Here is a 25793-nt window from a genome sequence, read left to right as displayed (position 1 = left end):
CCCTTCAGTCACCTTCACTGACTCCTCACTCCCCCCTCATTCCCCTTCACTGACCCCTCACTGAGCAACCCCCCACCCCCAGTGCTGGTCTTCTTTGGCCTTACCGAGATGTGAAACGGGCTCACACCCAAACATTGCTGACTCCTTTATCCAGAGCATTGGGTGCAAATATTCAGCAATGGGCCAATAGGAAGTAGACTCCATCAATCAGTGAGTCTGACTGGGTGAGTGTGAAAATGAGGTTATCTAAGGTTATCCTAAAGTGATCCTAAATAATTGGGCTAATGGTCTGAGAAATGGCTGATGGATTTTAAGTTGGATAATAGCGAGGTACTGCATTTTGGTAAAACAATAACAGGGCTTATAAAATTAATGGTAGGGCCATGGATGGTGTCCTAGAACAGAGAAACCTGTGGGTTCATGTACATAATTTCTTAAGGTTTGTGTCACAGGTGGGCAGGGTGGTTCAGAAGGCATTTAACACACTTGCTTTTATTGCTAAGACATTTGAGTGCAGGAGCTGGGATGTTACGTTCAGGTTGTATAGGATGTTGATGGGGCTTGTGCTGGAGTAATGTATCCAGTTCTGGTCACCCTGTTATAGGAAGGATATTATTAAATAGGAGAGGGTTCAGAAGGGTTTACCAGGATGTTGCTGAGACTGAGCACTTGAGTTATAGGGAGAGGTTGAACAGGCTGGGACATTTTCCACTGGAGCATAGGATGTTGAGTGGTGACATTCCAGAAGTTTACGAAATGATGAGGGGTATCAGTAAGGTGAATAACAGACATCTTTGCTCTAGGATGGGGGATTTCAAGACTGGGGCATATTTTCAAGGTGAGAGGGGGAAGATTTAAAAAAAGACATGAGGAGCAACCATTTGACACAGAGGGTGGTCCGTGTGTGGAATGAACTTCTTGAGGAAGTGGTGGATGTGGGTTCAGTTACAGAGTTTAAAAGACATCTGGATAAGTACATGAATGGGAAAGGTTTGGAGGGATATGGGCCAAGCGCAGACAGGTGGGACTAGTTTAGTTCGTGATTATGGCCAGTATAACCTGGTTGGACTGAAGGGTCTGTTTCCATGTTGTATGCTTCCAGAACAGAAAGAGGCCCTATGGTCCATCATAGAACATAGAACACTACAGCCCAGTACAGGCCTCGATGTTGCGCCGACCTGTGAAACCGATATAAAGCCCATCTAACCTACACTATTCCATTATCATCCATATGTTTATCCAGTTTAAATGCCCTTAAAGTTGGTGAGTCTACTACTGTTGCAGGCAGGGCATTCCACGCCCTTACTACTCTCTGAGTGAAGAACCTACCTCTGACAGCTGTCCTATATCTATTACCCCTCAATTTAAACCTATGTCCCCTCATGCCAGCCATCACCATCCCAAGGAAAAAGGCTCTCACTGTCCACCCTATCTGATCCTCATCATCTTGTATGTCTCTATGAAGTCACCTCTTCACCTCCCCTCTGATGAAAACAGCCTCAAGACCCTCAGCCTTTCCTCGTAAGACCTTCTCTCCAGACTAGGCAACATCCTGGTAAATCTCCTCTGCACCCTTTCCAATGCTTCCACATCCTTCCTATACTGCAGCGACCAGAACTGTACGCAATACTCCAAGTGTGGCCGCACCAGAGTTTTGTACAGCTGCAATATGTCCTCATGGCTCCAAAACTCAATCCCTCTACCTATAAAACCTAACACACTGTACGCCTTCCTAATAACCCTATCAACCTGGGTGGCAACTTTTAGGGATCAATACACATGGACACTGAGATCTTTCTGCTCATCCACACTATCAAGAATCTTACCATTAGTCCAGCGCTCTGTATTCCTGTTACTCCTTCCAAAGTGAATCACCTCACAGTTTTCCGCATTAAACTACATTTGCCACCTCTCAGCCCAGCTCTGCAGCTTATCTATGTCCCTCTGTAACCTACAGCATCCTTCGTCACTATCCACAACTCCACCGACTTTAGTGTCATCTGCAAATTTACTAACCCATCCTTCTACGCCCTCATCAACAGCAGTGGCCCCAAAACAGATCCTCGCAGTATACCACTAGTAACTGAACTCCAGGATGAACATTTCCCATCAACCACCACCTTCTGTCTTCTTTCAGCTAGCCAATTTCTGATCCAAACCGCTAAATCACCCTCAATCCCATGCCTCCATATTTTTTGCATTAGCCTAACGTGGGGAACCTTATCAAACGCTTTAGTGAAATCCATATACACCACATCAACTGCTTTACCCTCATCCACCTGTTTGGTCACCTTCTCAAAGAACTCAATAAGGTTTGTGAGGCACGACCTACCCCTCACAAAACCGTGTTGACTATCCCCAATCAAATTATTCCTCTCCAGATTGTTATAAATCCTATGTCTTCTTATCCTCTCCAGCACTTTACCCACAACCAAAGTAAGGCTCATCGGTCTATAATTACCAGGATTGTCTCTACTCCCCTTCTTGAACAAGGGGACAATGTTTGCTATCTCCAGTCTTCTGGCATCATATCTCCTGCTAGCTCTCTGCAAGATAAATGTTCCGAGGCCCACGCTCTCTCTGCTCCCCTGCTGCCTTGTAAAACTTTATCTCTGCAAGTGTCTTTTGGAGCCTTGATTGCGTCTGCCATTACCATGAACTCTGACCTTACTCGCCAGCCTGTCATGTGGCACTTTATTCAACACCTTCTGGAAATCCATGAACACCACATCAACAGCATTCCCCTCATTAACAATCTCTGTTACCTCGCCCAAACTCTTCAGCAAATGAATTAAATATTGTTTTTACCTAAATCCATGTTAGTTTTCCTTAATTAATGCACATTGGTCCAACAGCCTGATAATTTCACTGGGAATGATCATCTTGATCTTAAGCCTTTCCCCCCGCAGAGATTCAGTAACAGAGCTGCAGTTGTCGAGTTTTACCTTTTACTCCAACACACTTTTAATCAAAGATGGAATATTTGCAATTCTCCAGTCCTCGAGCAACAGCCCTGTTTCTGTGTGGGATTGGAAGGTAGAAAGTGCAGGAGAAACTCAGTAGTTCCAGCAGCATCCTTGGAGAGAGGTGAATGTTTTGAGGCCAATGCTGGAAATATATGTACTGTTTCTCCAGGACTTTCTGGTTTTGTTTCCATTCTCCAGAATCTGCAGTGTTTTGTTTTTGATGAGGGTTGGATGATTACTGGCAGGGACTCACCAGTTCCTGAACAGAGTCAGTAATCTTTGTGTATGATCTGATTGGAGTGATGTATCAATGTAGGGAAGGATTACTATTCCGGAAATCTCACTTTTTCCCTCCAGGTAATCTATGCTGTGGGTGCCCTTGCAAAGGCTACTTATGATCGAATGTTTAAGTGGCTGGTTTTCCGAATTAACAAGACCTTGGACACTAAGTTTGCCAGGCAGTACTTCATTGGAGTGTTGGACATTGCAGGCTTCGAAATATTTGATGTGAGTCTCTAGCTACATGAACAATCCATTTCTGTGCTCTCTGGTAAAATAGAAATCCCAGAAGCAACAAACAGAGTATCTATGGTGTAGAAAATGCAATGAACTGTTCAACACTTCTCTCTCTCTCTGTCTCTGTTTCTCTCTCTCTCTCTCTGTCATCCTCTCACTTACACACTCTCTCTCACTCACTCTCTCTCTTCCTCTCACTCACTCTGTCTCCCTCACTCTCCCTCTCTCGCACACTCTTTCACTCACTCTCTGTCTCCCTCACTCTCCCTCTCTCACACACTCTTTCTCTCACTCACTCTGTCTCCCTCACTCTCCCTCTCTCACACACTCTTTCTCTCACTCACTCTGTCTCCCTCACTCTCCATCTCTCACACACTCTTCCTCTCACTCACTCTCTGTCTCCCTCACTCTCCCTCTCTCACACACTCTTCCTCTCACTCTCTCTGTCTATCTCGCTGAAACAACTGTTGCACTGTCAGCCTCACCATGTCAGAAGCTGCCAATAATAAACTGAGTTATCTCCCTCTGTCACAGGCACAGAGATCACATGATGTACAATTATTAAATTTCTCTCTCTCTGTCTCTCCCACTCCCCATCCATCCATTCCCTCTCTCCTCTTCATCTCTTTCTCTCCCTTTTTTCTTTGCTGAATCCTTTCTCTCCATCCTTCATTCTTTCACTCTCATTCTCTGTCTCCCTCTTTACCTCCTTCATTTTTCTCTCTTCCTGTTTCATCCTTTTTTCTCTCTCCATTTCTCTCTCTTCCCCGTCTCTTTCTCTCCCTCTGTCCCCTCTCTATCCCTGCTCCTTCCTCTCTTTCTACATTTCTCTCCCCTTCCTACCCCCTCCTTCTCTCCACCTTCTCTTTCCCTCCCTCTCTCCCTTTCTCTCCACTACTACTCCTCCATCTTCCCTCTATTTCTGTCTATCTGCCTTTCATTTATCCCCTCTCCCTCGCCTTCTATCTCTCTCTCCTTCTATCTCCCTCTCTCTCTCTCTCTCTCTCTCCCTCTATCCCCCCTCTCCCCTCTCTCCCTCTCCTTCTATCTCCGTCTCTCTCTCCCTCTCCTTCTATCTCTGTCTCTCCCTTCTCTCCCTCTCCTTCTATCTCCCTCTCTCTCTCCCTCTATCCCCTCTCTCCCCTCTCTCCCTCTCCTTCTATCTCTGTCTCTTTCTTCATCTCTCTCTCCTTCTATCCCCCCCTCTCTCTCTCTTTGATCCTGCAGTACAACAGTTTCGAGCAGCTCTGCATCAATTTTACGAATGAGAAACTGCAACAGTTTTTCAACCATCACATGTTTGTGTTGGAGCAGGAGGAGTACAAGAGAGAGGGGATCGACTGGGTCTTCATTGACTTTGGCCTTGATCTTCAAGCTTGTATTGATCTGATTGAAAAGGTATATACTTTCATAAACTCTTCACCTGTTTCAGCGAAAAGATAACAGCTCGTTGTTGGACAATCAATCTCATTCACAGACACCTCACTCTGTCTCAGAGCATTTTGTGGAAAATTATTCTTTTAGTTGACGAGTGACAACATGGGCCTGTTCGTCTCACCTTCTCTATTTCTGTATCACAGAAATCTCAGCAAGTCCCCGATCTTAAAGCCTGTGCTCGCTCATGGACACTGGTTCCCACTCACTACATATCCCCATTCACTTACAATCCATCTCTACTAATGTCACAGTGGCCACCCCTCCCTATCTCTGTAACCCCCTCCAGCCCCTACACTCCCTCCCTATCTCTGTAACCCCCTCCAGCCCCTACACTCCCTCCCTATCTCTGTCACCTCCTCCAGCCCCTACACCCCTCCCTATCTCTGTAACCCCCTCCAGCCCCTACACCCTCTCCCTATCTCTGTAACCCCCTCCAGCCCCTACACCCTCTACCTATCTCTGTAACCCCCTCCAGTCCCTACACCCTCTACCTATCTCTGTAACTCCCTCCAACCCCTACACTCCCTCCCTATCTCTGTCACCCCCTCCAGCCCCTAACCCTCTCTCTATCTCTGTAACCCCCTCCAGCCCCTACACTCCCTCCCTATCTCTGTCACCTCCTCCAGCCCCTACACCCCTCCCTATCTCTGTCACCTCCTCCAGCCCCTACACTCCCCTCCCTATCTCTGTAACTCCCTCCAGCCCCTACACCACTCCATATCTCTGTAACCCCCTCCAGCCCCTACACTCCCTCCCTATCTCTGTCACCTCCTCCAGCCCCTACACCCTCTCTCTATCTCTGTCACCCCCTCCAGCCCCTACACCCTCTCTCTATCTCTGTAACTCCCTCCAGCCCCTACACCATCTCCCTATCTCTGTCACCTCCTCCAGCCCCTACACCCCTCCCTATCTCTGTCACCTCCTCCAGCCCCTACACCCCCTCCCTATCTCTGTCACCCCCACCAGCCCCTACACCCCCTCCCTATCTCTGTCACCTCCTCCAGCCCCAACACCCCCCCCTATCTCTGTCACCTCCTCCAGCCCTGACACCCTCTCCCTATCTCTGTCACCCCCTCCTGCCCCTACACTCCCTCCCTGTCTCTGTCACCCCCTCCAGCCCCTACACCCCCTCCCTATCTCTGTCAACCCCTCAACCCCTACGCTCTCTCCCTCTCTCTGACACCTCCTCCAGCACCTACACCCCCTCCCTATCTAGAACATAGAACAGTACAGCACAGAACAGGCCCTTCAGCCCACGATGATGTGCCGACCATTGATCCTCATGTATGCACCCTCAAATTTCTGTGACCATATGCATGTCCAGCAGTCTCTTAAATGACCCCAATGACCTTGCTTCCACAACTACTGCTGGCAACGCATTCCATACTCTCACAACTCTCTGTGTAAAGAACCTGCCTCTGACATCCCCTCTATACTTTCCTCCAACCAGCTTAAAACTATGACCCCCTCGTGCTAGCCATTTCTGCCCTGGGAAATAGTCTCTGGCTATCAACTCTATCTATGCCTCTCATTATCTTGTGTACCTCAATTAGGTCCCCTCTCCTCCTCCTTTTCTCCAATGAAAAAAGTCCGAGCTCAGTCAACCTCTCTTCATAAGATAAGCCCTCCAGTCCAGGCAGCATCCTGGTAAACCTCCTTTGAACCCTCTCCAAAGCTGCCACATCTTTCCTATAATAGGGCGACTAGAACTGGACGCAGTATTCCAAGTGCGGTCTAACCAAAGTTTTATAGAGCTGCAACAAGATCTCATGACTCTTAAACTCAGTCCCCCTGTTGATGAAAGCAAAAACACCATATGCTTTCTTAACAACCCTGTCCACTTGGGTGGCCATTTTAAGGGATCTATGTATTTGCACACCAAGACCTCTCTGTTCCTCCACACTGCCAAGAATCCTATCCTTAGTCCTGTACTCCGCTTTCAAGTTCGACCTTCCAAAATGCATCACCTCGCATTTATCCAGGTTGGTCTCCATCTGCCACCTCTCAGCCCATCTCTGTATCCTGTCAATGTCCCGCTGCAGCCTACAACAGCCCTCTATACTGTCAACGACACCTTCAACCTTTGTGTCGTCTGCAAACTTGCTGACCCATCCTTCAATCCCCTCATCCAAGTCATTAATAAAAATTACAAACAGTAGAGGCCCAAGGACAGAGCCCTGTGGAACACCACTCACCACTGACTTCCAGGCAGAATATTTTCCTTCTACTACCACTCGCTGTCTTCTGTTGGCCAGCCAATTCTGTATCCAGACAGCTAAGTTCCCCTGTATCCCATTCCTCCTGACCTTCTGAATGAGCCTACCATGGGGAACCTTATCAAATGCCTTACTGAAGTCCATATACCCCACATCCACAGCTTGACCCTCATCAACTTTTATAGTCACATCCTCAAAGAACTCGATAAGGTTTGTGAGGCATGACCTGCCCCACACAAAGCCATGTTGACTGCATTTAATCAAACCATGCTCTTCCAGATGGTCATAAATCCTATCCCTCAGAATGCTTTCTGACAACTTGCAGACGACAGACGTGAGACTTACTGGTCTGTAATTGCCGGGGATTTCCCTATTTCCTTTCTTGAAGAGAGGAATTACATTTGCCTCTCGCCAGTCCTCAGGTACGACTCCAGTGGAGAACAAGGATGCAAAGATCCTCACAAGTGGCGAAGCAATTGCATTTCTCACTTCCCAAAGCAGCCGAGGACAAATCTGGTCCGGGCTTGGCGACTTGTCAATCTTAATGTTTGACAAAATTTTCAGCACATCAGCTTCCTCTATCTCTATCCATTCCAGCATGCACACCTGCTCTTCAAAGGTTTCATCCACTACAAAGTTCGTTTCTTTCGTAAAGACAGAAGCAAAAAACTCATTTTGGGCTTCCCCTCCCTCCTCAGGCTCCACACACAAGTTTCCTATGCTATCCCTGATTGGCCCTACTCTTTTTTTGACCATTCTCTTATTCCTCACGTAAGTGTAAAATGCCTTTGTGTTTTCGCTGATTCCTTCTGCCAAGCCTTTCTCGTGCCCCCTCCTCAGACCATTTTTGAGCTCCTTCCTTGCCTGCGTGTAATCCTCTCTAGCTGAACTTGACCCTAGCTTCCTCCACCTTATGTAAGCTACCTTCTTCCTTTTCACAAGAAGCTCCACTGCTCTCGTCATCCAAGGTTCCTTTACCTTACCCCTTCTTGCCTGTCTCAGAGGGACATATTTACTCATCACTCGCAACAACTGTTCCTTAAACAGTCTCCACATGTCTATAGGGCCTTGACCATGGAACAAATGCTCCCAGTCCATGCTTCCTAATTCATGTCTAATCGCATCATAGAGTCCTCTTCCCCAATTAAATATCCTCCCATTTTGCCTAATCCTCTCCTTCTCCATAGCTATGTAGAATGTGAGGCAGTTATGGCCACTATCACCAAAATGTTCTCCCACCACAAGATCTGATACCTGCCCCGGCTCGTTTCCGAGCACCAAGTCTAGAATGGCCTCTCCCCTCGTCGGCCTGTCAACGTACTGAGTTAGGAAACCCTCCTGAACACACTTTACAAAAACAGCTCCATTCAAATCTCCTGCTCGAAGGAGGTTCCAATCAATATTGGGAAAGTTAAAGTCACCCATTACAACAACCCTACTACGTCCACACTTTTCCAAAATCTTCCGACCTATGCTTTCTTCAATCTCCCTGCTGCTATTGGGGGGCCTGTAGTAAACCCCTAACGAGGTGACTACTCCCTTGCTGTTCCTAATTTCCACCCATACTGACTCGGTAGGCAGCTCTTCCTCGACAATGGAAGCTTCTGTAGCTGTGATACCCTCTCTGATTAGCAGTGCTACACTCCCTCCTCTTTTTCCCCCTCCCTATTCTTTTTAAATGTTCTAAACCCTGGAACATCCAGCAACCATTCCTGCCCCTGAGAAACCCATGTCTCTGAAATGGCCACAACATCATTGCACCAGGTACTGATCCATCTCTGTCACCCCCACCAGCCCCTACACTCTTCCCCCTATCTCTGTCACCCCCTCCGGCCCCCTACACCCCCTCCCTATTACTGTAATCTCCTCCAGACCCTACAGCCTCTCCCTTTCTCTGTCACCAGGTCCAGCCCCTACACTCCCTCCCTATCTCTGTCACCTCCTCCAGCCCCTACACCCCGTCCCTATCTCTGTCACCCCCCCACTCCCTACACCCCCTCCCTATCTCTGTAACCCCCTCCAGCTCCTACACCCCCTCCCTATCTCTGTAACTCCCTCCATCTCCTACAGCCTCTCCCTATCTCTGTCTCCCCCTCCAGCTCCTACTCCCTCTCCCTATCTCTGTCACCCCCTCTGGCCCCCTACACCCCCTGCCTATCTCTGTCACCTCCTCCAGCCCCTACACTCCTTCCCTATCTCTGTAACCCCCTCCGGCCGCTACAGCCTCTCCATATCTCTGTAACTACCTCCAGCCCCTACAGCCTCTCCCTATCTCTGTCACCAGGTCCAGCCCCTACACCTCCTCCCTATCTCTGTCACCTCCTCCAGCCCCTACACCCCCTCCCTATCTCTGTCACCCCCTCTGGCCCCCTACACCCCCTGCCTATCTCTGTCACCTCCTCCAGCTCCTACACTCCTTCCCTATCTCTGTAACCCCCTCCGGCCGCTACAGCCTCTCCCTATCTCTGTAACTCCCTCCAGCCCCTACAGCCTCTCCCTATCTCTGTCTCCCCCTCCAGCCCCTGCTCCCTCTCCCTATCTCTGTAACTCCCTCCAGCCCCTACAGCCTCTCCCTATCTCTGTCACCAGGTCCAGCCCCTACACCCGTTCCCTATCTCTGTAACCCCCTCCCTATCTCCATCGCCTCCTCCAGCCCCTACACCCCCTCCAAATCTCTGTGAATTCCTCCAGCCCCTACACCCCCTCCCTGTCTCCATCACCTCCTCCAGCCCCTACTCCCTCTCCCTATCTCTGTCTCCTCCTCCAGCCCCTACACTCCCTCCCTATCTCTGTAACCCCCTCCCTAGATCCATCGCCTACTCCAGCCCCTACACCACTCCCTAACTCTGTAACCCCCTCCAGCCCCTACACCCCCTCCCTATCTCTGTAACCCCCTCCAGCCCCTACACCCCCTCCCTATCTCTGTCACCCCCTCCAGTCCCTACGCCCTCTCCCAATCTCTGTCACCCCCTCCAGTCCTTACACCCTCTCCCTATCTCTGTAACCCCCTCCCTATCTCCATCACCTCCTCCAGCCCCTACACCCCCCTCCCTATTTCTGTCACCTCCTCCTCCAACCCCTACAGTGCTCCCTACTTGTCATCTCCTCTAATTCTGCACAAGGCTAATTGTTCAATAATGGCTGCTAATGCCACCAACTGCTTCAGGCCCCAAACCTCTAGATCTCCCTGACTATCTTCACCTCTGTCTGAATATTGTCCCTGAGACCCTGCACCACTCATCTCTCTCTCTGTCTCTCTCTCTCTTGTGCTTTTGCGCTCCCTCGCTCTCGCTATTCTCTCTCACGCTCTCTCACTTGCTCTCTCTCTCTCGCTCTTGCTCTCTCAATCTCTCACTCCCTGCCCCCATTTTCTCTTTCTCTGCCTTAAAACATTTCTTCTGCCAGTGAGAATGCGGTTCAATCTCAGCCTGGTGAAATGTGCTGGAGCATTAGCAGGAGGGATGGTCTCGGCTCTGTCTCCCAGAACAGTGACGGGAATCAGCAATTTGGGAAATACTTGAAGGGTAGAGGGTTGGTGAGGAGGAATGGCTGCCCAGTGCTGATTGTCGTCTGATTTTGTGTTTGATGCAGCCATTGGGCATTCTGTCGATCCTTGAGGAGGAGTGTATGTTCCCGAAAGCCACTGATATGTCATTCAAAGCGAAACTGTATGACAATCACTTGGGAAAATCACCCAATCTGCAGAAACCTCGGCCTGACAAAAAACGGAAATATGAGGCTCATTTTGAGCTGGTTCATTATGCTGGAGTGGTAAGTGTGAGGAATATGTGTTTGGGAGTATGTCTGAGTGAAGAGACAGTACACACTTGATAATCCAAGACTCACCACGCATGAGTAGGATATCTTTAGTTGATTAACATCATCTCCATGAGGAGAGACACAGAATTTTAGTGGCTGGTTTTGAGATTCAGATTTATTTGGATTTTCCCACAGGTCCCTTACAATATAATTGGATGGCTTGACAAGAACAAGGACCCATTAAATGAGACTGTAGTGGCAATTTTCCAGAAATCTTCGAACAAACTGTTGGCAGCGTTGTATGAATCATACGTCAGTGCTGAAGCAGGTGCATTTTTTTTTGATTTGTAAGATTGGGGTCTGTTCTTTAACAGGGTCCTTCAGATTAAAACTTTCCTTTAGTTAGTGCAATGGTCTTTATCAGCCCTGACCCTGCTTCTGATACTAAACCCAAACCTGATCTTAAACACTAGCCCGTTCCCCACACTCTGTTATCTCAGAGTCCAGCATCGGCAGTTCTTACTATCCCCCGTTCTCGTCCTGGTCATGACTCCAAATCCTGACCTTGAGCTTGACATTATTTCTGATCCTGAGCTCAAACCACTGACCCAATCCTGATCCCAAAATAGAACTTGAACGCTTGACCCCAAACCCAGTGTTGATCTCTAAGCCTGACCTTCATGCTCCCCGTTATCAGCACGTCCTAGGGGTTACATTTAGAGTCAGTTCCAGACGCCACGTCTCTCTTCTCTGAATACTCCTTGCTCATCAAGAAATGGCAGGGTGAACTGATTCCCAAGATTTTAACCCAGAATCGGTATAAGTAAGCTTTAAGACAAACCATGTATCTGTGCTGGCAGTCTGGCCAGGAGATTGTTTTGGTCTTTCTGTTTTTTAATCCAGTGACTCAATATCTCATTCACTTCGGTCAAACTGACCCGGGATTATCTTGGGCTGAGTTTCCCGTTTTAAGCGGCTGTACCCACAAGTTGATAAGCCTTAAATGGATAATTTATTATTTAATTTTCTCTCTTCATTCCAGCCATGGAGCAGAGTAAGAGCGGCACAAAGGAAAAACGGAAGAAAGCTGCCTCTTTCCAGACTGTTTCTCAGCTGCATAAAGTAAGTTTAACTTTTTTTTTAAGCCCAGCATCAAATTGACCTTTTTGTAAATATCCCAGTCAGTAAATTGCCAGCCGTCCTCTCTGTGTAAGGTCTGGATGCCCATGTACCTTGTGTGGCAGCAGAATTCTGAGATTTCTTTAACAGAACATTGTAACTTGAGAAGACATGACCCCACTGATACCAATAGGATAATTTGAGTTGTAATTTCCACTCTAATATTCTCGGATTGAAATGTGAAGCTTTGTTCGTCCTTTGGTATTAAAAGCCTAAAACTGAGCATCTTCAATGATGCTTTAATGAATCTGTGCTACAGATTGGGGAATGGACAGAATTGTGAGCAATGTTGGTTTAAAGACCTCCCTCTTGATGACTAGGAAATACCGGACAAGATTTTAAAAACCAACATTCCATATGATCCCAAACTTCAGGAAATCCATCCCTTTCAGTTTAATCAGCCTCTTAATTCAAATCCCCTTCATTGAAATGATTGAATATTTCCAATATTCTACTTCCAGATTTGCAGATTGCTCTGTTGTTCACATTTTTTCATTCAAGTGATGAGGTTTTGAAATGTTTTTGTATAAAGATTGCTCAGTTTTGGTGAAATGGCTGAATGGCAGAGTGTGAGAGTCTGTGTCTTGATCAGAAACAGTCAGGTGATATTTTGTTTCTTGGAATATTCACTGTTTTAATTTATTCTTTCTAACCTTTAAAAGCACAGACACGAGGCAAAGAAAGCAGAAGTTCCAATAAATATCTCCCATTGTACATGACACAAGGAAAGATTTTCTCACAATGATTGAATTTTAACTCCAATAGGAGAATGAAGCTCCCGCTGAATAGACAGAGCACAGATATACAGAACTCTCGCAGGTCCTGTTATCTGCTATCAGTGATACCCACAATTTGAATTCCCACAACTGTCTAACTCTGGCTGTTCAGATTGTCATCTCCCAGCTGGGTCTGAGCTCTGTGTCTGAAATCAACCGTAACATTAGTTTCTAATCTCATTCACCAATGAGCAAAGGTATCGGGCATTCAGCCAATCACCAATGCCCTAACTTCAGGAACCAGATCCCTGAGCAGCATTGACAGCACTGTGCTCTCCCCCACTGGATCAAACAGCACTGTGCTCTCCCCCACTGGATCTAACAGCACTGTGCTCTCTTCCACTGGATCTAACAGCACTGTGCTCTCCCCCACTGAATCTAACAGCACTGTGCTCTCCCCCACTGGATCTAACAGCACTGTGCTCTCTTCCACTGGATCTAACAGCACTGTGCTCTCCCCCACTGAATCTAACAGCACTGTGCGCTCCCCCACCGGATCTAACAGCACTGTGCTCTCCCCCACTGAATCTAACAGCACTGTGCTCTCCCCCACCGGATCTAACAGCACTGTGCTCTCTTCCACTGAATCTAACAGCACTGAGCACTCTCCCACTGGATCTAACAGCACTGTGCTCTCTTCCACTGGATCTAACAGCACTGTGTTCTCCCCCACTGAATCTAACAGCACTGTGCTCTCTCCCACTGAATCTAACAGCACTGTCCTCTCTCCCACTGAATCTAACAGCACTGTGCTCTGTTCCACTGAATCTAACAGCACTGTGCTCTCTTCCACTGGATCTAACAGCACTGTGCAGTGAACTCTTCCACTGAATCTAACGGTACTGTGCCCTCTCCCACTGGATCTGACTGTGCAGTGCCCTCTCCCACTGGATCTGACTGTGTAGTGCCCTCTCTCAGAGATAGCAAGAACTGCCGATGCTGTAGTCTGAGATAACAAAGTGGGGAGCTGGCGGAACACAGCAGGCCAGGCAGCATCAGAAGAGCAGGAAAGTTGATGTTTTGGGTTAGGACCCTTCTTCAGGCCCTCTCCCACTGGATCTGACTGTGCAGTGCCTTCTCTGAACCATCCGCAACCACCCCCCAACACCCCCCACTGGATCTGAAAGTGCAGGGCCCTCTGGCATGAGAGAGACAGATAGACAGACAGATAGATAGATAGACAGACAGACAGTTAGACAGACAGACAGATAGGCAGACAGATAGACAGGCAGATAAATAGACAGACAGATAAAAGACAAAGCAAGTGAGAGAGAGGGAGAGACAGACAGAGAGGGAGGGAGAGAGAGAGAGACAGTGTGGTGCCCTCTACCATTGGTTTCGAAAGCAGTGATTACCGTGAGTGATAACAAAGTGTGGAGCTGGATGAACACAACAGGCCAAGCAGCATCTCAGGAGCACAAAAGCTGACGTTTCGGGCCTAGACCCTTCATCAGAGAGGGGGATGGGAAGAGGGAACTGGAATAAATAGGGAGAGAGGGGGAGGCAGACCGAAGATGGAGAGAAAAGAAGATAGGTGGAGAGGAGAGTATAGGTGAGGAGGTAGGTATTTCCTACCTACCACCTCATCCTGCCTCCTTGACCTGTCCGTCTTCCCTGGGCTGACCTATCCCCTCCCTACCTCCCCACCTATACTCTCCTCTCTATCTATCTTCTTTTCTCTCCATCTTTAGTCTGCCTCTCCCTCTCTCCCTATTTATTACAGTTCCCTCTCCCCATCCCCCTCTCTGATGAAGAGTCTAGGCCCGAAATGTCAGCTTTTGTGCTCCTGAGATGCTGCTTGGCCTGCTGTGTTTATCCAGCTCCACACTCTTGGATTATCTTGGATTCTACAGCATCTGCAGTTCCCATTATCACATTACCGTGAGTGAGTTTCTCCCAAATGAACTAAAACACTTTCCTCAGATACTTGGTTCACAGAAGACCATTCACACCAGCCACAAGCTGTGCCAATGTGAAAGCCCTGCCCCTCTCTCTGTATCTGTCCCCCTCAATGCCTGCCTGCCTCTATCTCTCTCTCTCTCTCTCTCTCTCTCTCTCTCCCCCCCCATCCCCCCACCCCCTCTCTCTGTCTCCCTGATGGTATTGTGTGAATGCTGATTAGTATTTTGCTGAATAAATGAGCACATCATCACTGGAAACGATGGATCTCATCATGTGAGAGTTGTGTGAATTGGCTTGGTTAGGCAGTGAAACCACAGCTTCCTGGATTGCTGCCATTTTTCCCAATTAAAGACCCCATTTACTGGTCAGTGCCACAATATTAGTCCCTTTGTGTTGAGGATCAGTAACTGCCCACGTATCTCATGCTTTGATCAGTAGATACCAGTCAGCTTCCAAACTGTCTCCCCAGCGGTTTCACAGATGATCCCACTCTTACCCATTTGCTAAGACCTCTCAGAGGCAGCTTGGCTCAGTGGGAATACTGGGATTCAGGATGGATGATATTGAATGGGCCTAAAAGCCTTCCTCATCCAAACTAACCTTGTGATTGCTTTCTGAACTGGCAATGAGATGAAGGTAGTTAAGACTTGCAGTGATGTTTAGCTAATTTATGAATGAACATCACTTTAAGTCTGTGCTATCTTTCTGCTCACTATCTGCTGAAAAAGGGTAGAATGTGGTAAGTACAGAAAGATGTGATGGTTGGACAAATCCTGATGGGCAAAACCATAATTTCATCTCAATAATCACAACCTGATCCCAAATCTGATTTGTATCCCTTTGCCATTAACAGAGCTCTGGACAACCAGGAAAATATCATAATATCGCCCACTTAACTCAAAAAACCCATATTAACCAGAGAACCTTAGCAGAAGACTTTTTATTAACCAGAAAGAATTCCCCATTAACTGCAGCATTTCCTGTAAATCAGACAAAATCCTCTTTTAACCAGAGAATTTCCTATTAACCAGAGATATTCCTGTATTAACCAGTGGATTTCCTATTAACCAGATGGTGTCTATGTTAAGGTAAGTTGGTGATCTCACAGTCTCAGCATGAGTTAGGGATCAGGGTGGGAAGGTCAAGATAGCAGAAAGTTTGGGGAAAAGGGGTGCTGGTTTGTTTCTTTGTGAAAGATGGCTTGTTCGGAATAATACAGCAGGTTCTGCTGCTAAAATTGTCAAGTGTGGCTGGTTAAAGAAGCTTCCTGGGTGTCACAACATTCTCTCTCTTGTCGCTATAGGAGAACCTCAACAAACTGATGACCAACTTGAGATCCACTCAGCCCCACTTTGTGCGATGCATCATTCCCAATGAAACCAAGACTCCAGGTACTTGCTCTGTTCACCCTGTTTCTAGATTGTTCTTTAAATGCTTTTCGGAGGGAACTGTGAGGGTTTCTTGGCCAGGGACTGGCCACTGGGACATTTTCCACCCCTTTACCTCTCTCTGACCACTCTTGTGAATACAATGAATTGTCCTCACTCCCCTCCTGGGCAGTCTGTTGCACCCGTGCGAGATTAGGGGAGATTTCCCCAATGTCCTGAACAATACACAGCCGTCAACAAACGAAAAGAGAAAATCCTTGCTGTTTGTGTGAACTTGCTGTGCGTGTTACAATAACAACTGCACGATAACAGTTTTAAATGAAGTGTCAAGTGTTTTGTGAAATAGAACTGAGGAGGCGGTGGTAGACCATTTGCCTGTCTGAGCCATACATTATAATCATGACTCCTCACCCACCTCAGATGTCTGCTCCTGTTCTCGCCCTTTGATCCCTTTAGCTCTAGGCTATGTCCAACTCCTTCCTGAAAACATTAAATCGTTTGGCGTAGGCTTTTTTCTGTGGTATTAAATCCCACAGGCTCCCGCTCTTTTGATGAAGATGTTTCTCCTCACCTAAGGGGAACCCTCAGACTGTGACCCCTGGTTAAATTGTGAATTTATGATGAAGTTATATAAACACAGCCTTGGTCCGTGATGAGATCACTAATTGCTGAGAAGACCATGGGTGTTGTGTGACCTTCCACCCCCAGTTAGAGATTGAACCATTTGCTAGTCACTCCTCTGGGTGTGTCAAAGGGCAGCAGTCGAGGGGGTCCTGATAATGAAGACTGTGTTAATGGTGGGTGTATTGGATCTTCCTGGCCCTAATGTTATATACTTTCCAGGTGCAATGGACCCATTCTTGGTCCTTCACCAGCTGCGGTGTAACGGTGTCCTGGAAGGAATCCGAATTTGCCGGAAAGGCTTCCCGAACAGAGTGCTTTATGCTGACTTCAAGCAGCGGTAAGTACCACCTGCTATTCCTGCGTGTGCCTTACTTTGATGTTTCAAACCGTGACAGTGAAATCCCATAGTCATTGGGTTTCATAGTTGAAATGGCCAATGCAGAGCTAAGGAACAATCCAAAAGAGAAATTGCTGAAAAAACTCAGCGTTGGAGAGAGAGTCAATGTTAATGTTTCAAGTCCAGTAACACTTCTGCAGAACTGAGCAGTGACAAGAAATTGTAACCAGGCGATTCTGGTAGCTAAATGTCATTGGCTTAATCAATGTAAGAGCTCTGGGAGATTCATTTACTGTATAACAGTCCCTTTGAGAAAGCCCCAGGAAAAGCTCATGCTCCTGTAACTGAAATAGTTTCACTGTCCTTATTTTTCAGGATTTTGGTAACTGAACTTTAATTAATCAGTTCAGGAGGTCATAACATCATTTTGGTGTGTCACACTTCATGTCGGGAGAGGTCTACAAAAAACGTGACTCGTGCACACGCACACTCTCTCACACACAGGCACACACCCACATCCCACCCAGGCCCACAGCTAATCCACCCAACCTACATGTCCCTGGATACTAATTTAGCACGGCCCATCCACATAATCTGCACATCTATGGACTGTGGGAGGAAACCCACCCAGACCCGGGGAGAATGTGCAAACTCCACACAGACAGTCGCCCGAGTGTGGAATCGAACCTGGGTCCCTGGCGCTGTGAGGCTGTAGTGCTAAGCACTGAGCCACCGTGCCGCCCGGTTATGATAGCCTTTTTGAGACAGTGGTTCAGTCTCAGCTGGAACTGTATCAAATGTTGGGCACGTGCCTTTGGGAAGGATGTGATGGTGCTGCAGATAATGCATTTCAATGATGTGGAGAGTTTGAAGAAATGGAACTTCCTTTTACTTCTGGATGTTCAACGTCCTAATGAGGAATATTCTGTTGCCAAACCCGCCCCAGCCAATCATCGCCATGGAATTCCAACATAATGAGAGTCACTATACTCCAAATGGAATTCAAAATGTGATGTTCTGGGAGATATTTGGATTAATGGATATTATTTATAATCCAATATCTTTGGTGTGTCTTTAGTGACATACCTGTCCTGGTCCCTCATCCTCTCCCTTTTCTCCATTGACAGATACCGTATCCTCAATCCATCTGCTGTTCCTGAAGACAAGTTCGTCGACAGCAGAAAGGCGACAGAGAAATTGCTGGGCTCTCTCGATATCGATCACTCTCAGTATAGGTTTGGTCACACAAAGGTAAAGAAATGGGTGATCACACCAGGACCAACTGCCGTTCACTAACTTTACACAGAGTTAAAATATTCCTTGCCCCTTGCACAAGTTGTACATCCATAGATGTCTTCAAATTTAAAATATTATTTGTGAAATATTTATCCTTAACCATGATCTAAATATAACAGGCAATAAAGTTAAATATTAATCTGGGCCCCTCCTCATTGCATTTTTCTTCCCTTTGTGACAGACACTCTATTTATTTTCATTTTTACAACATTCTGTTTATCAAATTGAAATCTTCCTGTTCTTGTTCACTGTGTCCCCAGTCCTGGGGTGTTGGTTAGTTCAGTTAACTGGACAGCTGGTTTGCAATGTAGCATAATGCTGTCTCCCTGGGGGAGGGAGATGCAGAGTGAGAGAGCTAGGGTAAGAGAGACAGCTACAGTACAGAGAGAGAGAGAGATGTGGTGGTGGGGAGAGGGGCTTGGGGAGAGAGGAAGATAAAGGGAGACAGCAATTGGAGATGTTAAAGGACTGGACACTCTGGAGGCAGGAAGCATGTTTCCACTGATGGGTGAGTCCAGAACCAGAGGACACAGTTTAAAAATAAGGGGTAGGCCATTTAGAACAGAGTTGAGGAAAAACTTCTTCACCCAGAGAGTCGTGGATACATGGAATGCTCTGCCCCAGAAGGCAGTGGAGGCCAAGTCTCTGGATGCTTTCAAGAAAGAGATAGACAGAGCTCTTAAAGATAGTAGAATCAAGGGTTATGGGGATAAGGCAGGAACAGGATACTGATTGTGGATGATCAGCCATGATCATAATGAATGGTGGTGCTGGCTTGAAGGGCCGAATGGCCTACTGCTGCACCTATTGTCTATTGTCTATTATTCTAGCCTCTGAGTGATCAACTTTGCTGAGTAAATGGGATTTTGAGCTGGGCGGGGTAAGTGTTGATGCAGTCAGATCCTGAGCTGTGATGTTTCTTGTGAACCAGGTGTTCTTCAAGGCAGGTTTGTTGGGTCTGCTGGAGGAAATGCGAGATGAACGATTGGCAAAGATCCTGACAATGATCCAAGCTCGCAGCCGAGGGTTCCTGATGAGAATCGAGTATCAGAAAATGATTGCTAGACGGTAAACATCAACTTTTTTTTTATTAGATTAGATGAGATTCCCTACAGTGTGGAAACAGACCCTTCAGACCAACAAGTCCACACCTCCCCTTGAAGCATCCCACCCAGACCCATCCCCCTATAACCCACACACCCCTGAACACTGGACAATTTAGCATGGCCGATCCACCTAATCTGCACATCTTTGGACTGTGGGAGGAAACCCACGCAGACACGGGGAGAATGTGCAAACTCCACACAGACAGTCGCCTGAGGTTGGAATCGAACCCAGGTCCATGGAGCTGTGAGGCTGCACTGAGCCACCGTGCCATTCATTCACTCAGCTTCATCACACAAAGGTCAATCTGAGATAGTTACACAACACAGCCAGTTGCACAATATGTTATTGAAAGAAGCACTGAAGGAACCATTCTCCAAATTCCTCTTTGAATGTCACTATTGCCAGCGTGATTGTCCCAGATTATATGAAGATTGAAGTATCCCAAAATTATCACAGTACCTTCGTTACAAATTTCAATGAATTCCTATTTAATGCAGTGATATGCAATAAAATGCTGATTGTACTCCATAATTTGAGGCCGGATGCTTTTTCTGTAATGCTTTTGTGATCCAATACTGTTAGGGTTACTCATCCTGCTTTCCCATTCTGGCTGACTTTGTGCAAGGTTTTGTATTGTTGAATATTTATGTTCCACCTTATGTTCACCCTGCAACCACATCTTCCTGGTAACTAAATCTCATTTCTCTCTGTGACACAAGTCCATCTATCTCGTTACAGATATTTGTCCTTTCAAAAATTAGGAGTACTACAATTTACTTTTTACCACAATTTCCTGTCGCACACCTATTCACACATGTGCAGCTTTCGTGAAACTCTTTCCCTTCCTGCTCCTTTGTGCTTCAGCCACATCACCATGCCGTCCCAAAGCTTTGCCTTTTCTGTTTCGATTTGGAAATCTCCTTTAACCTGTACCCTGTCTTGCAACCTCTCTGTCAGTTTGAAGACTTGTCCATAAACCTACTGTGATAATGGGAACTGCAGATGCTGGAGAATCCAAGATAATAAAATGTGAGTCTGGATGGACACAGCAGGCCCAGCAGCATCCCAGGAGCACAAAAGCAAGATGAAGGGTCTAGGCACGAAATGTCAGCTTTTGTGCTCCTGAGATGCTGCTGGGCCTGCTGCGTTCATCCAGCCTCACATTTTATTATCCATAAACCTACTGATGTGATTGGCCAGGACACTGGTCCCAACACGGTTCACGTGACTATTTATTCACTTGTGGGATACAATGTCTCTGGATGGCCAATGTTTATTGCCCACCCAAGCTGCCTTTGAACCGTGGGCCTTCCTGGGCCATTTCAGAGGGAGGTATATTGTACATTGTACAGAGGGAGATACACGTCAGGCACAGTGCTGTGGTTCTGGAGTCGCATGTTGGTCACGTGAGAATAGCAGATTCCTTTAAAGGATACGAGGTGATCAGATGAGTATTTATAATATTGTCATTGTTTTCTGGATTAATAGTCCAGTGAGAGTTGGCCATTGCCTGTCCCCCTGTACAATAGAACTGTCGAGAATGACAAATGTAAATCCCTGAAAAGGTGTTGAATGCCCATCACAAATCAGCACCGCTCATTTGTCCCAACCTGCCCCCAAACTCAGGGAAATTGACAGTTCTGTTCAATAACATGGAAAAATGGGTCATCGTGCCAACCTCCTGAAAATTTAAACCTTTCATCTATCGCCACCAAAGTGTTCACAGAGCCTATCAATATGGAAGAGGCCCTTCAGTCCATCGATTCTGCACTGACAAAAAACATACTAAATTGACACTGGCCCCACTTTCCTGCACTAAGCGCTTCACCTTGAACATTATGACATTCCAAGTCTGTTTTAAAGGTTGTGAGCTTTCCTGCCGCAACTACTCTCTCAGGCTGTGCATTCCTGATTCCCAACATCCACTGGGTGAAAACTGGTTTCCTCAAATCCCCTCTAAACCTTCTCCCTTTCACCTTAAAATTATGCCCCCTTGTGATTGACATCTTCGACTAAGGGAACATTTGCTCTCTATCCACTTTGTCTGCGCCCCTCACAATTTTATACACCTCTATCAAGTCCTCCTCAAGCTTCCGTGTTGTAAAGAAATCAACCTGAGCTTATCCAGTCTCTCCTCATCACTGAAATGCTCCATCCCAGGCAACATCCTGGACAATCTCTTCTGTACCCCCTCCAGTACAAACATTTCCTTCTGATAGTGACGTGCCCAGAACTGCCCACAGTACTCCAGCTGTGGCCGAACCAAAGTTTTATACAACACCAACATTCTCTCACTGCTCTTATAATCAATGCCTCAAATTATACAAAAACCTAATGAACTGCAGATGCTGTAAATCAGGAACAAAACCAGAAGCTACTGGAGAAGCTCAGCAGGCCTGGCAGCATCTTTAAAGAGAAAATCAGAGTTAGTGTTTCGGGTCCGGTGACCCTTCCTCGGAACGGTAACTCTGATTTTCTCTTGACAGATGCTGCCAGACCTGCTGAGCTTCTCCAGCAACTTCTGTTTTTGTGCCTCAAATGATTTGCCTGCTTGTCTGCACAATTAACCTGCTCTGCTGCCTCAGTGATGAGAGCTCTGAGAACTCTGTTCCTCTCAGCTTCCTCATGTCCTGCCATTCACTGAGTACTCCCTTTTTCCTTTTTCTAAAATGCATCACCTCATGGTGATCAGGGTTAAATTCCATCTGCCACTTGTCTGCCCATCTAAGCAATCTATATATCCTCCTGTAACCTAACAGTTTCCTTTGAACTGTCAATCAACCAGCCAGCCTGTATCATCTGTCAATCACATCTGTCAATCACCCAGCCAGCCTGTATTATCTGTCAATCACCCAGCCAGCCTGTATCATCTGTCAATCACATCTGTCAATCACCCAGCCAGCCTGTATCATGTCAATCACATCTGTCAATCACCCAGCCAGCCTGTATCATCTGGAACCTATCATTCCCCCATACATTTCTTTCTCTATCTTTCATACATATCATGAACAATAATGGACATTATTTGTCACTCACCAATACTTTTGTCCCTAAACCTGCACCTTCTGGTTCCTGATCCTACACCAAAGGAAACACTTTCTTCCTTTCTATTGTCCCCTATCCAGACCCTTCAAGATATTGAGCATGTCGTTCATCCCTCCTTCAAACTTTATTTCTCCAAAAAGATGTTGCTGTTTCTCCCATCAATCCCTCAGCCTGAAACTATTCCTGCGAATCTTTTCTATCAGGATTCTATCAGGTTTCAGAATGAACTTTAGAAAATGTTTCACATCAGCCCTTTACAAACCCCACCTTGACCTCAAACACATTGCAATCATAGAGCCCCCACAGTATGAAAGCAGGCAATTTGGCCCATTGAATCCTTACTGATCCTCTAAAAAAAAATCCCACACAGACCCATTTTTCCTACCCATTTTCCCATGGCTAATCCACCTAGCCTGCATACCCCTGGACACTAAGGACAATTTAGCATGGCTGATTCACCTAACCTGCACATCGTTGGACTGTAGAAGGAAACCAGGGCACCAGGAGGAAACCCACGCAGACACAGGGAGAATGTGCAAACGCCACACAGACAGTCACCTGAGGCTGGAATTGAACCTGGGCCCCTGGCGCTGTGAGGCTGCAGTGCTAACCACTGAGACAGTGTTATCATCCATGTGTCATCTTAGATAACCGATCACAAACTGTTACACAGTTAACAAAATCTAATATGTCATTCTATTAATAGTCTGAGGGTAAAATTCTGTTAACAAAACTGAATAGTATTTCTGTTTCATTTTGGAACCAGAGATGCGCTACTTGTTATTCAGTGGAACATTCGTGCTTTCAACGCTGTGAAGAATTGGTCCTGGATGAAGCTCTTCTTCAAGATTAAACCTTTACTGAAGAGCGCGGAGACTGAGAAAGAGATGGCAAATCTGAAAGATGAGTTCTTGAAGTTGAAAGAGGCTCTGGTCAAGTCTGAGGCCAAACGCAAGGAGCTGGAGGAGAAGCAAGTCACTCTGATCCAAGAGAAGAATGATCTGTCCCTTCAGTTACAGGCGGTAAGGGGCTGGTCCCTCACCTGGACCTCCACTCAGTGGGTGGGGCTGTTTCAACTCCAAGAATCTCCTGGCAATTAGACTCAAGATTGTTCAGTGATCACCTTGTCTCCCTAACCTCCCCCCGCAACCCCCCAGGGGATAAAGAGTTACAATTGAGTGACAGTGTTCAGTCCCAATGGACAAAGCTTTTTTAGAACCTGCTTTGCTACCAGCTGGAAATTACAATTCCTGTGGAGTTTGGAGCAGACTGAAGAAATGGTGTTTGTCGCCAATTTCACATTCTTAGTTTAAACCTCTTCCATTTGTGGCACTGGGTTGTGTCAAATGGGTTGGGGTGATTCAGTTGAGCCAATTGTCTCTGACTTCACTGCTGCTGGATTACAGAGAGAGAGGCCACAGGGAGGCCACTGTGAGAGCACATATAACCAGATACATTCACAGCAGGGGTGGCAACTTGGCCCTTCGAGCATGTTCCTTGATTCAATAAGATCAAGGCTCATCTGATTACTCCATATTCCTAACATCACCTAATAGCCTTTCACTCTCCTTGCTGATCAAGATTCTCTCCATTTCTGTCCTAAAAATATTCAAACATTCTGTTTTCCCCATCTTTTGAGGAAGAGAGTTCCAAACACACTCAGCCTGCTGAGGGGATAAAGTTCTCCTTATCCCTGTCCTAAAGGGTGATTTTGAAACAGTGATGTCGAGTTCTAGATTCTTCCACAAAAGGAAGCATCATGACTTATATTCCTTGTATTATATATTCCAATCAATTCATCTCTTGGTTATCCACACTCCACCACATATAAGCCCAACCTATCCAACTTTTCCACATAATCCACTGGTTCCAGTTATTAGTCTAATAAACATTCTCTGATCTGCCTCCAGCGCATCTACATCCTTACAAAACACCCCCCAAAGACACGGGATTCTGGAAATCAGAAACAAAAATACAGATTGTAAGAAAACCTTTGCAGATCTGGCAGCATTTGCAGAGACAAAGCAGAGTTAATGTTTTGGGCCCAGAAGATGGGTCAGTGAACCTGAAACTTTAACTCAGTTTTTTCTCTACAGATGCTGCTACATTTACATTCTTCCTCAATTAAAGTGACCAAAGCCACACACAGTATTCCAGATGAGGAGTCTCATCAATGCCCTGTAAAATTGAAGTGTAGCCTCTCTAATTTTGTATTCAATCCCCTCACAGTAAAGAATGATGTCTTTTTAGGAACAGGGAGCAGGAGGAGGCCATTCAGCCTGAGTCTGCTGTGCCATTCTAGATCATGGTTGATCATGTACCCATGTGCCCATTGCAGTGCTCTCCCCTTACCCCTTGATATCATCAGCAATGAGGGATCTATAAACCTCTGCGCGGAAGGGGCAAGAAAGTGGACATGAGGAATGTTGGATCAGCCATGGTTCCTATTGAAAGGGGAAGCAGATTCAAGGGGCCCAAGGGCCTGTTCCTATTTTTAGTGGCTTTATGGCTGTAAGTGAAGATATTTCTCCTTATCCTCATCATTCTCACATACTGTTTCCCTTGGGTCTAGACCACATAGCCAGGGGAGACATCCTTCCTGCATTGACTCCATCTAGTCCTTGAAGAATTCTGTGAGTTTCTATTAGATTCCTTTCATTTTTCTAAACTCCAGAGATACCAGGCCTCATCTCCTCAGTCTCTCCTCACAGGACAGTCCCATCTTCCCAGGAATCATTCAGGTGAACCTCTGCTACACTTCCTCTGTGGCAAGTTCATCCTTCATTAGCCAAGAAGCCAGAACTGAACACAATACTGTGGGTGCGGTCCAACCAGTGTTTCATATCATTGAAGCAATACTTTATTTTACTCCTGTCCTCAGATCCTCTCGTGACAAAGACCAACTTTCCAATGACCTTTCGAATTACTCACTGGGCCTGTGTACTAACCTTCTGTGATCATGCACTTATACCTAGCTCTCTCTGCATCTCAGGGCTCAAAATCTCTCATCATTTCAATGTTTCTTTTTAATTCTTCTTGCCAAAGTGGACAATTTCACACTTGCCCACATAATGCTTAATTTACCAGATCTTTGCTTGCTCACTGAATCTATCTGTATGCCTCTGTAGCCCCATGTCCTCTTCACGACTTAGTTTCTGATATTCGTGTCATTGGTATATTTAGCCTCCATGACCCCTTTGCCCCATCTTAAGCAGAACAATAAGAGCAGTTACTACTTCATTTAA

General features: G+C 46.5%; 1 protein-coding gene across 2 annotated transcripts in view; it reads left to right on the top strand.

Annotated features, from left to right (window-relative positions):
• Nucleotides 1-25793, top strand: part of LOC125461549 (myosin-7-like) — a 91525-nt gene that overhangs the window by 24664 nt on the left and 41068 nt on the right. For both annotated transcript variants that reach the window (XM_059652666.1, XM_059652667.1), the window contains exons 15-24: nucleotides 3324-3473; nucleotides 4710-4880; nucleotides 10727-10906; nucleotides 11090-11222; nucleotides 11937-12016; nucleotides 16055-16142; nucleotides 16983-17100; nucleotides 18228-18351; nucleotides 19328-19464; nucleotides 23315-23570. In XM_059652666.1, coding sequence (XP_059508649.1) covers nucleotides 3324-3473; nucleotides 4710-4880; nucleotides 10727-10906; nucleotides 11090-11222; nucleotides 11937-12016; nucleotides 16055-16142; nucleotides 16983-17100; nucleotides 18228-18351; nucleotides 19328-19464; nucleotides 23315-23570 — 1437 coding nt within the window. The remainder of the gene's footprint in view (nucleotides 1-3323; nucleotides 3474-4709; nucleotides 4881-10726; nucleotides 10907-11089; nucleotides 11223-11936; nucleotides 12017-16054; nucleotides 16143-16982; nucleotides 17101-18227; nucleotides 18352-19327; nucleotides 19465-23314; nucleotides 23571-25793) is intronic.

Source organism: Stegostoma tigrinum, chromosome 19 (genome assembly GCF_030684315.1).
Source record: "Stegostoma tigrinum isolate sSteTig4 chromosome 19, sSteTig4.hap1, whole genome shotgun sequence".
NCBI lineage: Eukaryota > Metazoa > Chordata > Chondrichthyes > Orectolobiformes > Stegostomatidae > Stegostoma > Stegostoma tigrinum.
Note: the sequence above shows the minus strand (reverse complement) of the source record. Positions and strands in the feature narration are given on the sequence as shown.